The sequence below is a fragment of the Hevea brasiliensis genome, unplaced genomic scaffold (assembly GCF_030052815.1).
Source record: "Hevea brasiliensis isolate MT/VB/25A 57/8 unplaced genomic scaffold, ASM3005281v1 Scaf1, whole genome shotgun sequence".
NCBI lineage: Eukaryota > Viridiplantae > Streptophyta > Magnoliopsida > Malpighiales > Euphorbiaceae > Hevea > Hevea brasiliensis.
This window is the reverse complement of record NW_026614585.1, coordinates 7,815,490-7,831,705: the sequence shown is the minus strand read 5'-3', so window position 1 is coordinate 7,831,705 and position 16,216 is coordinate 7,815,490. Positions and strand designations below refer to the sequence as shown.

At 32.8% G+C, this 16,216-nt stretch overlaps 1 protein-coding gene across 2 annotated transcripts; it reads left to right on the top strand.

Annotated features, from left to right (window-relative positions):
- Positions 1 to 618: 618 nt before the first annotated feature.
- On the top strand, positions 619 to 15,978 carry LOC110633992 (protein DETOXIFICATION 16). Of its 2 annotated transcripts, XM_021782852.2 has the most exons (9): positions 620 to 1,127; positions 2,090 to 2,396; positions 2,670 to 2,907; positions 3,044 to 3,130; positions 3,226 to 3,282; positions 3,382 to 3,620; positions 4,014 to 4,132; positions 4,248 to 4,334; positions 15,617 to 15,978. In XM_021782852.2, the coding sequence occupies exons 1-9, from the start codon at positions 738 to 740 to the stop codon at positions 15,674 to 15,676; spliced, it is 1,584 nt and encodes a 527-aa protein (XP_021638544.1). In that variant the 5' UTR covers positions 620 to 737; the 3' UTR covers positions 15,677 to 15,978. The 2 variants fall into 2 exon arrangements, with proteins under 2 accessions (XP_021638546.1, XP_021638544.1); XM_021782854.2 differs by lacking the exon at positions 4,248 to 4,334 and having other exon boundaries at positions 619 to 1,127.
- Positions 15,979 to 16,216: the final 238 nt, after the last annotated feature.

Below are 16,216 nucleotides of genomic sequence, written 5' to 3'. Positions count from 1 at the left end.
ACTATCAAAACATTTTCATCCTTAAATACATTTTGAAAATATCATACATACAAACATCTATACATACACTTCCTATCATGATTCTCTTATCTATGAAAACTTTGAATTCATCAGAATATTCTATCAACAATAGAAATTTCGACATCATAGAATGGTGGGTGTTACAATATTCTTTTGAATACATTGATTAAATTTAGTTATTATGATTCATGAATACGTGTTAGAAAGACATTCTCATATTGCGTTGGTGTATTTTTAGAGGGAATTCTGTCTGATAAGGTAAATCTCCTCAACGTTGTGTAATATTTGACAAATTAAATAAGAGAATCACAATAATAAATTGTAAAGTGAACCTTATGTGTAATGAACAGTGATAAGATAGAATATGATTGTCACCTTCAATGTTATGCGACTCAAGGCAAGTACTTTATTAGCAATAGACAAAAAAAATGAGAATGATAAGATATTTACTTTTCGACATCATCACGTGCTATGGAATGACCTAGCGCCTCATTTTCTCCGTCACCCCCTTCCCCCATCTTTTTGTTTTTTAACCTTTTTTTAATCTTGTTTTAGATTAAATTAATACTTTCACGGGTCAATAATATCCAACACTTCTTATTTTTATTTTTCAATAAAAAACATATCCTTAAATCTGCTCATTTTTGTCTTCCAATGTATAAATTATTTTTTATTTAATATTACTTTTATTTTTAAGAGATTTCTGTTAAACCTTTATGAATGTTTTATCTTCTTTTCTAAAATTCGAGTTCTTGATAGCTGTTAACAAGAAGGGAGAAAATTCGATCACAAAATATCTGAGAGAGAATTGGAAAAATATTTGGATTCATAAGAAAACAATCATAATAATGGAGAGAGAAGAAGTAGATTCGCCATTGGTTGGAGCTAGAGAAGAAGATGAAGAAAAAATGGGTGTGAGCAGAAAGGAAATAGTTGAGGAAGTAAAGAAGCAACTATGGCTAGCCGGACCTCTAGTAGCTGTGAGTCTATTGCAGTTTTGCTTACAGATGATATCAGTGATGTTTGTGGGTCATCTTGGTGAGTTAAGCCTCGCCGGTGCTTCAATGGCCACCTCCTTCGCCACTGTCACCGGTTTTAGCTTGCTGGTAAGTTTGGTTTTTCTCCCTACTGATTCTCCAATTTTTATCTTCCATCAAGAAATAATTCAGCTAAACTCAAGTTCTTGGATAAGAGTTTATAATTTTTTTGGAAGTACTTTTTAATATATTTAACACATCTCTTTACTATAATTCATGAACTGTGAATAAGCATACACATATTAGTGCCTTGTATTGAAATTTTACTTAATTAATCATAAAAACTTTCAAGATTAAAACTTGGAATTTTTTGTATGGGGAGAATAATACTTGATTAAAGAACTTTCTCAAGTCTAATTGCTTATAGACAATATTTTAGCCTTACGTCTTATTTTGATTTCCTTTGTTTTCCATGGCCTTGTAATGTTGCCACTCATGCTTTAGCATAACATACTAGCTATTTGTCTCTATGGTTTTTCTGCTTAGACTGAGGAGGTTGCACAAACTGTGTTAAAGATGAATGTCCTTTACATTTTAATAAACAAATTTTTATATTAATATTTTCACTTGTTAAAAATGATTCATATAGAATCATATCTTTATGCATTTTGTTCTTCATCGTTTTCCTTATTTTAATTTCATCTTTTAATGTCCATTTGGAATAATTTTTAAATAAAATTCAACTCAAATAATTTTATAACCATGATAAAATTAGTTAAAAATCGTAAAATCTATTTCAAACTCATGAAACAATTATAAAGTAAAGAAAATGTATTTTCTTTCCAAATATACCATTATTTAAAAAGAGACATTTATTTTTGCTTGATTTTTATTTATTTGAAATCGACTTGTTCTGTCAGCAAACAAATACTTTACTAGAAAGTGATAAAATTGGATTTGAGCGTTTCTAAACAAAGATACATCTTGTTTTTTATAGAAAAGATTGAAGTGGATTGTTTTGATGTATTAAATTGGGCTTGTGGATTATCTAGAAATTTAATAAGAGATTTTGTTGAAATTATGATATATAGTTGGGAATGGCCAGTGCACTCGATACATTCTCTGGGCAATCATATGGAGCAAAGCAATATCATATGCTGGGCATACACATGCAGAAAGCCATGTTTGTTCTTCTACTAGTTAGCATACCACTTGCTCTCATCTGGGCTTGCACGAGACCTATTCTAATTGCTTTTGGCCAAGATGAAGCCATATCAGAGGAAGCTGGAACATACGCTTGTTTCATGATCCCTAGCCTATTCGCATATGGCCTGCTTCAATGCCTTAATAAATTCCTACAGACTCAGAATATCGTATTCCCAATGATGATATGCTCAGGTACCATTTGTTGGGAGTTTTAGCTTTTTGCTTTAACAAAATAATTAATATCATTATTTCGATGTTGAATATGAATGAATTTTACAAAAAAAAAAAATTATTATTATTATTATTATTATTATTATTATTATTATTATTATTATTATTATGTTTTGGTTTTGATTGGAGTTTGGACTCATAAACTCACGATTTTAAAAATAACTTCACTATCAATGTGCCTTTTAAATAAAATTTTCAATTTTTTCCTATGAAAATAACCAAACAATTCGTCAGGAATTACGGCCTTGCTTCACATCCTGGTGTGCTGGATTCTAGTATTCAAATCCGGGCTTGAAAGTATGGGAGCTGCTTTGGCAAATTCAATCTCTTATTGGATCAATGTATTGTTGTTGGCTCTTTATGTCAAATTCTCTCCTTCCTGTGCAAAAACTTGGGCAGGCTTCTCAAAGGAAGCCTTACAAAATATCCTTAGTTTCGTGAAGCTTGCAATCCCTTCGGCTGTTATGGTTTGGTAACTTTCTATTTCTTTATACTTGATAGTGAAATTATTACTCTATTAATTTTACTCTATTAATTTTATTTAATGTGCTTCAATTTGTACATTTTCTTTTCGCTAAAAAAAAAACAATTATTTTACCTTGGAACAGTTTGGAAATGTGGTCATTTGAAATGATGGTTCTTATAGCCGGTCTTCTTCCTGATCCAGAGTTACAAACATCAGTGCTTTCTATTAGGTTAGTTTCGAATTTTGCTTAGACATTTGTTGAATTATTCAGAATTGATGTACCATATATTTCAAATATTAATTATCCAATGTTTAAATTTCCAGCCTTAATACAGCAGCAACAGTTTGGATGATCCCCTATGGACTTAGTGGAGCTGTGAGGTGGGTTATGCTTAGCATGGACATGACAAAGCTTCCCTACTTCTAATATATAGCTACTATTAGAAGACTAATGAAATTAATTTACCTCTCTATATATAGCACTCGGGTCTCAAATGAACTAGGAGCAGGGCATCCTCACCTTGCACGTTTAGCAGTTTCCATTGTCGTCTTAATGGCCATTATAGAAGGCATTTTGGTTGGATCAATCTTGATAGCCATACGCAGAATTTGGGGTTATGCTTATAGTAATGAAATACAGGTGGTCAAATATGTGGCAACGATGATGCCTATTGTTGCAATATCCAACTTCTTAGATGGACTCCAATGTGTTCTTTCAGGTTCTTTACATTCTCTCTCTGTTTATTAACTAATATATCAACTAAGTTCTATCTTCCATACTTGTTTTATTGTTTAATATTGGGGAAGTGTTTGGGGCAGTAATGAAGTTTTAACTCTCCTCTTTTGATTATATTTTGATTGTTGACAGCGAGAATTTAATTTCTTTTTCATTTTTGATGCGTTAGAAATTTAAAAAATAAATAATGCAAATTCAATTTTCACTGTTCACGAAGTGTACTTGATGTATGGAGAGGAATATATGAATATATTCTGATGTATTTTCATCTACATGAACTAAGAGATTACAAAAATCTTGCATGCGTAAGAGGTCAATTATTCACATCTTAAAACCATCTTTTTGGTTAATAACTTTGTTTATGATGAACAATCAGGCATTGCAAGAGGATGTGGGTGGCAGAAGATTGGTGCATTTATTAATCTTGGATCTTATTATTTAGTTGGAATTCCGTCAGCAATTTTATTTGCTTTTGTCCTTGACATTAGTGGAAAGGTATGAAGGTTTTTCCCCGCTTCTCCAATGATTATGTTCTTGTCATGCTTGGTCCATTGAAAGTAACTTATTTTGAAGTAATCTTTTCTAACCCCTAAAAAGGAAAAATTATTAGGGTCTCTGGCTTGGGATCATATGTGCACTCGTTGTGCAAGTGTTGTGTCTTTTAACTATTACCATTCGCTCAAATTGGGAGCATGAGGTAAGGCATTCTTTACTTGATTCTTACTTCACTATCAATTCATTTTCTCTTCACCTTTTTTATAATATATATAGATCTATCTGAGACGAAGCTTTGTGTATGACAAGGGAGACAATTGCACCCCTTCTCCCCTTACTTTATGTGAAAATAACATATTAATACTAATGAAAATATTAAAATTTAAATTTACCCCACTAAAATTTAATATTTGCCCCCTAATACTGGAATAAAATGAAAATTAGATATTTTAATCTCCGTCCCCTTTGTGTGTGAGAAAGATAACTTATTTCACTTACATTTTTGAGTCACATTCATTGAAAGGAAGATGAAGTTAGAAATAATTTAACAAAGAGTAAAGGAAAAAAAATAAAAATCAAATTAGAAAGTGGAATCTGGAAATAGGGTGAGTAATTTTATATTTATATTTATTTTCCTATTTTCTTGTAATTTCATATATTTTTATGGGTATTTAAATCTATTTTATAAATTGATTTCTCTATTTCTAATTTCAATTTTTGTTGTAAATATAATAAATTATAAAAAAATTTGATAATTAACTCATCACTTACCTTTGAGCCTTTGATCATACATACCATACACTAAAGTCTATCCATTATAAAATCCTGATTCTAGCTATAGGGTTACGACTTATATCAAGCGCTAATTGCTTGGAATCATATGTCCTCATTTTAATTCTAATTTTTTATTGATAAGACTTTTCCATCAGAAACTTTTCTAACTTAGTTTATCTGCCCTGACCAAGAACTTTATTTATCAAGCACAATTTAGATAGGCATAGAACATTATCCCTATTTACTTAGGTAGTGGATCTCATATTGACTAAACACCTATTTCCATTTATAACTAGTCACACCCAACACATGCCTTTATACCCATACCTAGTATAAGTATATAAGCGGTATTAAATTCAAACCAACTATATACAAGATAATCATATTGTCTCAAGTCAAGAGACTATATGCATTTTTATGATCTACATTAATGTATGGACAAGAGTAAACTCTATGTACATGTCATCTATGTGTCACTGGTTCGACGTACTTATCTTATAAGTGCCCATTGTATTTTATCCTAACATCATAATGTTAGATGATATGAGATTCACCATTCCACTTTCATTAGTACCTCATTCTAATCCATGGAAACAAATAGAGGTAACAATCTACTCTGCTAAATCATATCCAATGAGGTATCCTCGACTGTGAACCATAATCTATAGTACTTGTGCCAAATTATTCCATCACTCATATTCTTAACATCTTAAGAATGTAATATCTAACAAGCTACTAAATGATATTTTAAATTAAATATAAACCATTTTAAATTAAAAAAAAAAAGATATTTAGCATTAATTGGGAATTAATATTTATAAGATACAAATTATAAGATGTGATGTAGGGCATAATACTAACAGTAGACATTTGAATGACTTTGGTCTTCTACTTCTTGGAGCAAGGCACCTTACTAGACAACCAGATGGAGGCAAAGAAAGTCATTCATAAATCAACAAGGTATAGGGTCATCAATGGTTGGTTGTACAGGAGGTCTTATTTGCAACCATAGCTCAAGTACATCAGTTGAGAAGATGGTTTGCTCGTCTTGATTGAGATATATGAATGATTGTGCAACAACCATGAAGGAGTAAGAACGATTGCCAAGAAAGCTTTCAGGCAAAGTAACTTATGGCCAAAAGTAACTTATGGCCAAAAGCAGTTCAGGATGCCAAGGACTAGTTCAGAAATGTAAGAAGTGCCAAGAGCAGAACTTCATTCCTCGTCTCCCCACAGAAAAGCTCACCGCTATTGGTAGCTTCTGGTGGGCATTGACATCCTCGAACATTTCACAAAGGCATTAGGGTCACAGTAGTATGTCATTTGATTTGCTGAAGCTGAGGTGACATAATTTGTCACAGCTGACTGAGCCATCACCTTCGTTAGGCAGAACATCTTCAACAGATTCAGGATTCCTAAAGTTATCATCACCGATAATGGTACATAGTTCACCAAAAAAAATTAAGAGAATTCTTTAGCAATTTTGGAATTGATCTTTGTTTCAAATCCACTTAGCATTCTTAGATTAATGGAATGACAAAAGTGAAAAGCTGGACAATGCTCCAAGGACTGAAGAAGCAGTTGGACAAAGTCAACGGAAGCTAGCCTGATATTTTGTAGAATGTTTTGTGGACTTATCGAACCATTCCACGCTTAGCCACAAGAGAAACTCCTTTCTCTATTACTTATGGCTCAAAGGTAGTCATCCCCACTAAAGTCAATGTCCTTACTACTTAGATAGAAGATCCTAAAGAGGCAGCTTAAGAAGAGAATCTACAATTCAACCTTGACCAAACTGAAGAATTAAGAGATCAAGCTTTCATTTGGACAGCTTAGTACAGATAAAAGATGGTCCACATGTATAAGAAAAAAGTCAAAGGTCGAGCTTTCACCGTCGGAGACTTAGTCATAAAAAGAGATGACATAACAGATGGAGTTGCCAAGTTGGAATGTGAGGCAGTAATTGGATGGGACCCTTTATGGTTTCCAAAGTCATTTGCATAGGGTCTTATAAGTTAGCTAATGTCAACAATAGAATTCTACCTCAACCATGGAACACATGTAACCTTCACAAGTATTACCATGTGGGTAGCGGGTTGTTCTTTATTTTTGGTTTAGCTCCATCTTCCCATAATACTACCATAGAGCCTAGATATAAACACCTCGAGAGGCAGAGGATTGACTAGAGTCGCTACCCAAATGATAATCGAGACAAAAACTTCATAATGGGTGTGGGCAATGACTTTACCCTTGCAGAGGTCCACTACCCTTCTTCTTCCTTGAGCCTAGTAGCTTAGGTTTGGCATAGTTGGTATGGAAGAAGGAAGGTGTTAGGCACCCTTTTCTTTTGGACTTATCTTAGAATAAGATTCAGCCCCCTATTTGTATTTCTTATAGCCTGTCTCAGTGTTTCTTTATTAAAGTTATTAATCATTCAAATGCATATCTAAGTTAAAAAAAGCACACTTTGTACATTCAAACACATTACACCCATTTCATGTGCATATTGTAACCCTAAACATGCTTAGTTTTTATGTTTAAAATTGTTACCATGCTTACCTTATTGCCCTAGTAGCATGTTTCTATATTCTTTTCATACCTTAGGATTAATTTGCACATATTAGAAACAAATAACAAAGTAAATAACCCCTATGAATTGTCCCATGTTTCAATCATGCATCACTTTGTTTTAGTTTTACTAAGTTTTCTTATGTTACTTGTTGTACAAAATCTTGCAAGTACATGGATCGTGACAAGTAATAGAGTGATGAGTAATTATCGTTCCCATGAGGAACGTGCTTGAGTACCAAACTACATACTAATTATAATTACCTAGACTATTGAATTTGAGAGAATGAATATATATAAACTAAACTAATTATTGCTTAAAAGTAAAAGAGAACTAATTAGCTAAACTGAAATATCAAAGAATGAAAGCATTCTAGAGTTAGGGGTTCACACTTCAATTAATCACAAACTCAATCTAATCTATTCAATAAATCGAAAAATATTACTTTGAAAGAAATTAATCCTAAGTCTTCTTAAGTCATCTCTTAAGGCACTCAAGTTGTACCTTAAATAACTTAAATCCTACTTTCAAGGTGATTAAATTAATTAAGATCTATTAAGTTCTTTAACTAATTATTAGTTTCACATAGAATTCTAGTCTATCTCTAGGTTAAGATTTCTAAGTTCAAAATCCTATTACTCTAATATTAATCTTCACCTTTTAGTCTTTCAATTAATATCTAGAATCAATACTAAGTGGAGCTCATCACATCGCATGCATTAAGAACATGAGATTGAATCAAAGAACAAACACAAATTTATTAAAATAAAATAAAATCAAATCCATAACTAAATTGAAAGTGCTACATCTCTAACTCTAGAATAAAAAAAACTACTCATTCATGGCGATTTCTACAACTAAACATAGAATAAGAAAACACAAAGAAAACATCAAAAGAAATAGAATAAAAGAATTTAAAATAAGAATTTGCAGCATTAGACTTTTGGAACTTTAGCTGGAAATCTCCTCTAGAACTCTTGCTAGACGATCTCTTCCTAGGTAGAATTGCTATGCTTGAATGTAAAGAATTAATCTTCCCTTTATTCCTAACTTGCTAATTTATATATGGTATAAAAAACCTTAATTCAGAGTCCTAATAACCTTAGAAGTCCTTTACGGTCTAGCAAAAAAGAAGAAAAACCGAACTAGAACTCTCTACTGAAGATTATGCAAGGCCTGTGTAGTATTGCATAAGTAGCAAGGCCATGTAATGTTCTGGACTACTTGGTGCCTTGGAGTTTTTTTTTTTTTAATAGAAGATTACATGGGTCACATGGTGTTGCACAAGGTATATTACATGGCCCATGTAATTAATCTTCTACAGGGTTAGGTTGCATGGGCTGTGTAACTTGTTTGCATGCCCGGTGTAATTCTTCCAGCTTACTGTTCTTCCCCTTTTAACCTCTAGACCTTTTCCAAACTTGTCCTTAGCTATAGGATCACATCAAAACTCCTAATATAATATAAAAATTGAGGAATTAGCTAAGATCAGCATATTTTCTAAAATATATCAAAATTTACCAAAAACTATACAATTAACTAACTAAACATGAATGAAAATGCAATAATTAGTAAGTTAATTACATATTGGTTATATTATAGTAAAGTAAAACATCCAAAAAAAGGAGGGGGGTGCGGGGAGATAAAGATTACAACCCTTTAATCTACAACTAAAAGAAAGGAAGGAAAATAAAATATTACAAACCCAAAATACCTTAAATTAAAAGTACAATTCTATTATAATGCCCATTGGTCTATTTCCCCATGCAAGGGTCTTGATGTCCTATTTAGGCCTTGATCCACACTTTAATGCGTTTAGGGTTTCCTTATTGGTTTTGATTCACTTGCCTTATTTGAAAAGATCTCTTTCCTTATTTGGGTTCTTACCATATTTGTCCACTTGCCATATTGGACTTACCATTTCTATACTTACTAGAATTAAAAGCAATTAAGGTAACAAAGAATAAAATAAGGAAATAATGAAAAAAGAAAAAAAAAACACATAACACCCAACTACCATTCAGCTATGGTTGTGATTCAACCCTAGCCACCAACTCCTTTGGTATAAGCCAAGGTCTTAAGGTCCCAAAAACACCAAGAAACAAATAAAAGTTTTAGTATTTGATTAAACAATAAGAATTCATGGAGATGTGCCTACCATATCAATGAAGAACTTAGGAAAAAGAAAAAAAAATGAATAAGAACAAAATTCATTTCAAATTTGTAAAACATTGTTGTTTAAACGTGTTTTGCACCTGCATGCTTAACATCCTATCCAATCATTTTACAATACGTTTGCACATGAATCTGTACAGAATTAGAGAAAACTTCAAACATAAAAGTTTTAGAGGACATTCTGAACTCTAATTTGGACTCAAGAATCACTTAAAAAGGTGAAGTTATCACTGAGTTATGATTTCAAAGTTCTAACTCATGCAGAAACATGCAAAAATAGTTACAAAACTTAAAAAAAATTATATCTTAAAATATAAAATTTAAATTAAGATTTGTTATACATGAAAGTTGCACGATTTTTCTTGAAGAATCTGGGAAAAATATATTTGGGACTTAAAGCTTGCCTAACTGTGACTTATAAGTCAAGTAGTAGTTAAATTTCCCTAAGTCATATACAAAGTTTGCAAGTGCTATCAAAAAAATGTTCTATGACATGTATGACTAAAAGAAACTAAAAGTACAAAAGAAAGAGATATAAAGGGATGTTCTACATATTTATATCATTTTTTTATCATGTTCTTACCTTTAGAACTTAAAACAAATCAAAGGCACAAAAAAAAAGGGTAGAATGAGAGAGGCTTGGCATGTGGGAGAGAAACAGAGAGAGTGTCTCTATTTCAATAGATCTTCATGGATGCTTGTTTATGAGGTTTAAGGGTGTATTTATAGGTTTTTAGCTAATTAATAAGCTTAAACCTTGCCTATATAGGAAGAGATTTGACTTGATGCTCTCCTTCGTATCTAGGTGATTTAATTTGCTAAAAAGCAAGATATTCCCTTCTATTCTCTCCCACAATTTTGCCCAACAAGGATATCACTACCCAAAATTTATTTTGCATTCTATTATTTATTTATTTTCTCTCATTTCTTCTTTTTTAGCTAGATTTTCTCCCAAGTGCAAGAAATAAGTCTAGGTTCACTCCTTAACACACTCTCTTGGCCGAATTGGGCTTAAAGCAAGGTCCTAATGGGCCTTGGATCAATTGACACTTCCTTGGCTTATTATAGCTCTAGGTTAGGTCTAACTAAAGCACATAAGGTCCATGCGTTGGTTTCAGGCCTACTGCTCTTTCTACCCTATTTCATTATTTTTATTTTTTATTTTTCTTCTACAAATCTATTTGATTTTTATTTTCATCATTAGAATGTCTCATAAACATTTCTTTAGTACTTTCAGTATTCTTAAAGCCATTTGAAGCTTTCATCATTGGGCTTTTCACTGTCTCGAATGTGTAGGATCTGTAAGGATCAAAAGTTAGTGGTCTACATATCAATAAAGAGGAATCATTAAGTAAATTAATGTTTCTGAACTAAAAAATCAAAGGTGTAAGCCTACCTAAGGCGATAGTCCACCAGGCTAATTTGAAGGTGTTTAGCCCATCTAATGCTATGTTTCACTAGTGTAAACCAAAGGTGTATGTTCACCTGAGGTGATAGCTTGTCGGGTTAATTTGAAGGTGTAAGCCCATTTAAGGTAATAGTTTGCCTGGTTAATTTGAAGGTGTAAGCCCACCTAAGATGATAGTCTACCATACTAAATCAAAGGTGTAAGACCACCTAAGGCGATCATCTGCTAGGCTAAATCAAAGGTGTAAGCTCACCAAAGACAATACTTAACCACACTAAAAATAAAGGTGCAAGCCCACCTTAGGCAGATACAAAGAAAACGAAACTCCACTTGCTAAGTAGAAACTCGCCTAAAGTAAATGCTCGAACATGAAATCCACACTGGTGAAAGTCCTATCAAAGATTCCATTGCTCGGACCACGAATTCGAACAGTATACTTATCCAGTGATCTCATATAGGTTTATCTTTGGCCCTTAAAAAGTTTTATCGCACTATAACAGCCGAGCAATCATACTTTGGTGAATTCACTTTGCATGTTTTTGCCTAAGCAGAAGATCCAAGTCATCACTTTTATTACAATCTTATCAGTTTTTGAATCATTGACAAGTCAGAGCCTAAAAAATTTAGTTCTCATGCTTATTCTTTATCTTACTTGCGCAAAAATTCAAGTTATTATACTTATGAATAATCCTTTCAGGCTATGATCTGAGTTGTTATACTTGTGAAAATTTTTGTTATGAAAGTATATGTTATATACTGATTGAGTAATATTGCTTGACATATTCCCTTACTCGAACTTACTTCACTAACCATTTTACTTGATTAAAATAACACGCAGAGATGAGATATCATACTTAAAATTAAAACCATTCAACATCACTTTGAGGAACAAAAGCAGTACTTAGATTGCAAACTAGAAAGATTTTTTATAAAGATTTTTAGGCAGCTGAGGTTACATCGTCACCATCTCCCACCTGCCTTTCAGCATCACCATCCTTTTCCACCCCTCATCACTCTCCTCACCATCCCTGAGCTTCTCAATCCTAGAGAAGTCCTCACACAGACGATGTTTCATTAGCTCCTACAAAATATCATTCTATGCATCGATATAAATATCAACAATTTGATTGTCCAAGGTAGCGACTTCAGCTTCTAGCTTTGCAATACTTTTCTCTAGTTCAATTTATTCACACTGATGGTTAATTCTCACAGTCTTAAGCTCGAACTCCAAGTTAGCAGACTTCTCCTATTCAAACTTTAGCTCGCCTTCTAGTCTTGTGATTTTCTCTTCAATTTGGGATATGGCTTCGCTTATAAAGGTGGTTTTAGTTGTCAACACTCCAATATGACCCTCAAAGCTCTAACCTTCTAACCTTCTCCCTCAAAAGGTGGTTGCAAGAGATGGACTTCATCTACAATGTAATTACTCAGAGAGCAAGATTTTAATCATGCTCCCTCTCAAGTCTCACTCGCTCAATGGGAAGAGTGTATTTCTTCCCAAACTAGCCAGAGTTTGTAATTGTCAGCCATATACTATGTGGCTAGCAATTGCTCAACAGGTTAGACAGTCGATTGAGGCATTGGCTCAACTTTTTTTCCCCTCTTCCTTCTCAATATGAATAATAGGTGAGTAGCTACACTTTTCTCAATAGAGGCGGCTGAGGTCAATGAAGTGGTAGACTTGGCTCATTTTTGTAAATATGGTATCTCCTTCACTACCACTCCCATCACTTGTAGGACCTCTCCTTTTCTTTCGGCAGATAAGTTTCTCAATGTTCTTAGCTTGCCCAGCCATATCTGCATGAACCAAAAATCTCAGTAAGTAAAAAAGTATCAGGAGCAAGGATAAAATATTTTTACCCTCGAATGGAGTATTATTGTGGTGCTCAGCAGCCACTGGGTCCCCAAAAACATAGGTGACACACCACTAGTCCATTTTTTATGGATCAAATCCTCAATTATGATTTTACTTTTTCGAACAATTCTCTTTAACTCGAAAATCACAGCTTTCTTTGCAGAAGTATGCTCCATTCTTCCTTTCCTTTTATCCACAAAGCAGTTCCAACTAAACAGAATTCCCCCCATAGCTCACACATTTTATTTTCCATCAAGAAGATTTTGTCCTTCCATTTTATAAGTGACGACAGAAGATCGATAAAAAGCAAGCATTATTTATAGTCATAAAAATGCTAGTACTCTTCATTATCAGTAGTTTAAAGTTAGAATAATACAACAAAGCCCTCTTCGATGACACAATGCTCGAAAACCTATGAGCATTTTCCATGAATTAGGATGAAGTTGAGCTATGGACAACTAGGGATAACACAATACGTTAATGAAGAAAGCATCCATGGGTAGCCTGAGCCTGAATTTTAGTTGTTCCTCGTCTATGACAACCCGTAATGGTTAGGCAAATGACCCATCTGCTTACCTATTAGCACCAGCAAGCAAAAGTTGGTAAATGTCAAAATTAATGCCATACTCATTATAAATGTGTAGTATCTCCTAACCATTAAATTGAGACTTTATTTTGCTCACACCAAAAAGCACAATAGCCATCGAAGCACCCTCACTAGCACTTTGAGTAACGACTCCACTAGTCCCTTCCCTTGGGCTAACAAAATCACCCAACTTAGCAATACCCTCATCTTGACTCGATACCATTCGGTCTCTAAACTTCCACCTCCTTAATTTCTTCGTTATTGTCAAAAATCGACAACACTAGAGTAACATCAACACTATAAATGACCACCAATGATTCAGGAGTATTACTAGAACCTCTCTCTACACTATTCTTATTCATTTTAAGGGAAGAAAAAGTAGAAAGAATAAGGAAAAAGAAACAGGAAATAAGGGACTACCTTTGATACCAAACTCTAGAGATACTTCAAGAACACAAAATCGAAATGATAAAAGCACCCCGAAGTGAGAGGAAAATATAGAAAGAAGAAAAATGGCAAGCATGAGAGGTAAAAGCTATATATAAGAGTTAGAATAGAGCATTAAATGCCCAATTTCAGATCTTATCCACCAAAACAACAGGGAAAGAAACGAGGTGACAGTTCAGTTTTCCAGGACAACTAAGAGGTATGATTGAGTGAGATAGTTATTCCTTCAATTAACGAAATCTTTTAATGAAGCATCCATGTGTCCACAACGATAGTAACCTAAGACATTCATGTTTATGCCTTCGAATGAACAACATGAACCTAAATATTCAAAGACTTAAAGGGGAATAATGATATAGCCTGCTCCTCAAAACTGAGTCAAATGATTAAATGGTTCAATCAAAAAGTCAAATGGTCAAATTGATCGATCAAAAAGCCATATGAATGCTCAGATGGGGGACTCAGCATCTGAAAGTCTCAAAACTTAGTTTAAGTACCCAAGCATCAGATTGCTCAAAAATTAGATAAGGCGTCTGAGTGAAGACTAACTGAGTATTGACCAGAATTGGCTCAAAAACCTAGATAATTCGACCTGTCAATGGTCATGCTCACCATGAATCTCGAGATTGTGATCAAACAACCCGAGATTCCAAGAACTAACTGCAAAAGTTATTAAAACTTCAAACCATAAATATAAAAGGGTCTTAGATACCAAGTATGCTTACTATGCTAAAATTACTACTGCTTACTACTTTCATTGCTCTTAAAACACCTAAAAAATATATCTAACTTGAGCATTAGAGTATCTGGCCAATAGGCCACCAATCCTACATGTTTTCTTGTGTTGCAAGCTTGCATCACTATCAGACTGCTCAATGGTAGCATAGTAAGTAATATACTTTCTATAATTGCACTCTATTCTTTCATTAATCAATTTTTATTTTAAAGTATAATCAAAACTACCATTTAATTTGGTAGTTAAATCAATTGAATTTTAGATTTTAATATTATTTATAATTTTAATACTCAAGGAAAAAAATACTTCAAAGGCAATCCAATTTCAATTCTTTATTAATCCAAACATTTAGGAAAATATTCATTCCATTTTTTATTCCCCTAATTTCTCAATTTTAATTTAGGAGTTCAAATAAATCGATTATGACATACATATAAATATAGGTAGCCCTTTTCTTTTGGACGTGTTACGAGTGTTTTAGGTGATGAGAAAAGACGATAAAGAAAAGTGTGAAAAGAATTATTTTTTAAAAAAGTAAAATTAAAAAGATATTTTAAAAAAGAGAGAGCAAAGAAAATAAAGAGCATTATTAATTGATCTTAAAAATTTGTTCGAAAGTTTTAAAAAGGATAAAAGTTCATATAACGGATATATATTGGAAACTTATAAAAGTTTTACATTTTTATCTCATTCTGGAGTTGAAAAATTTTTTATTACAAATTTAATGGATGTAAATAGTGAGCTCCATTAATTCCTTTGCAGCTTATCATAGATTTTCAAACAAAATTAGACTTGCATCTTTTATTTTTTTTTTCCTCAAACAAAATTTAATGGATAATTTATCTTTGTTATTTGTAGAAAGTTTCTTAGAATCACTTAACATTTTATATTTTGATTTTCTCCTGATATCAAATTTATGCCATTGCTTTTTTAGGCAAATAAAGCTACCGAAAGAGTCTACAATGCTATGAGTGCTGTGGATATGACATCATAAAGATGAATTTCAGAATATTCAATCTCTAGTTGGAGGGAACTTTGTCTGCTTGAGAGTATTCACCAACTTCAACATCAAATCATCTTTATTCATCTCGTTAACGGTTGGCCAAGTATAGCATGAACTACTAGAGTTTCTCTAGTTGAGAGAGAAAGAAGACAACTAATTCTCCAAGTAATGCATGCACACATAAAAGATGGCAAAAGGATATTCCATGATAGAATACATAATTAAATATATTGTAGAGATGCCTTGACTGCTATTTCTGCTTATTAAAATCCAGGAGGCTCAAGTTCTTATTATGATGCCCTTATTCTTGATTGTCGTCATTTTGCGAATGACTTTTCTCATATTTCTTTTCAATTTGTTTGATGATCTGCGAATGGCATAGTTCACTGTTAGCTCAAGTTTTTCATTCTATGACATATTCGAGAGAGTGATATAGCAACCACCTCCTTTTAGGTTGATACTTTGTTATGTGATTGTTAATAATAAATTTCCCTTTTTTAAATACAAAAAAAGAAAAACAATATTGTAGAG

Coding starts and splice junctions, on each gene's coding strand:
- LOC110633992 (XM_021782852.2), top strand. CDS start 738: ATGAATGTTTTATCTTCTTTTCTAAAATTCGAGTTCTTGATAGCTGTT. Junction 2,908..3,043: donor CCTTCGGCTGTTATGGTTTG/GTAACTTTCTAT, acceptor ACCTTGGAACAG/TTTGGAAATGTGGTCATTTG. Junction 4,133..4,247: donor TCCTTGACATTAGTGGAAAG/GTATGAAGGTTT, acceptor AAAAATTATTAG/GGTCTCTGGCTTGGGATCAT.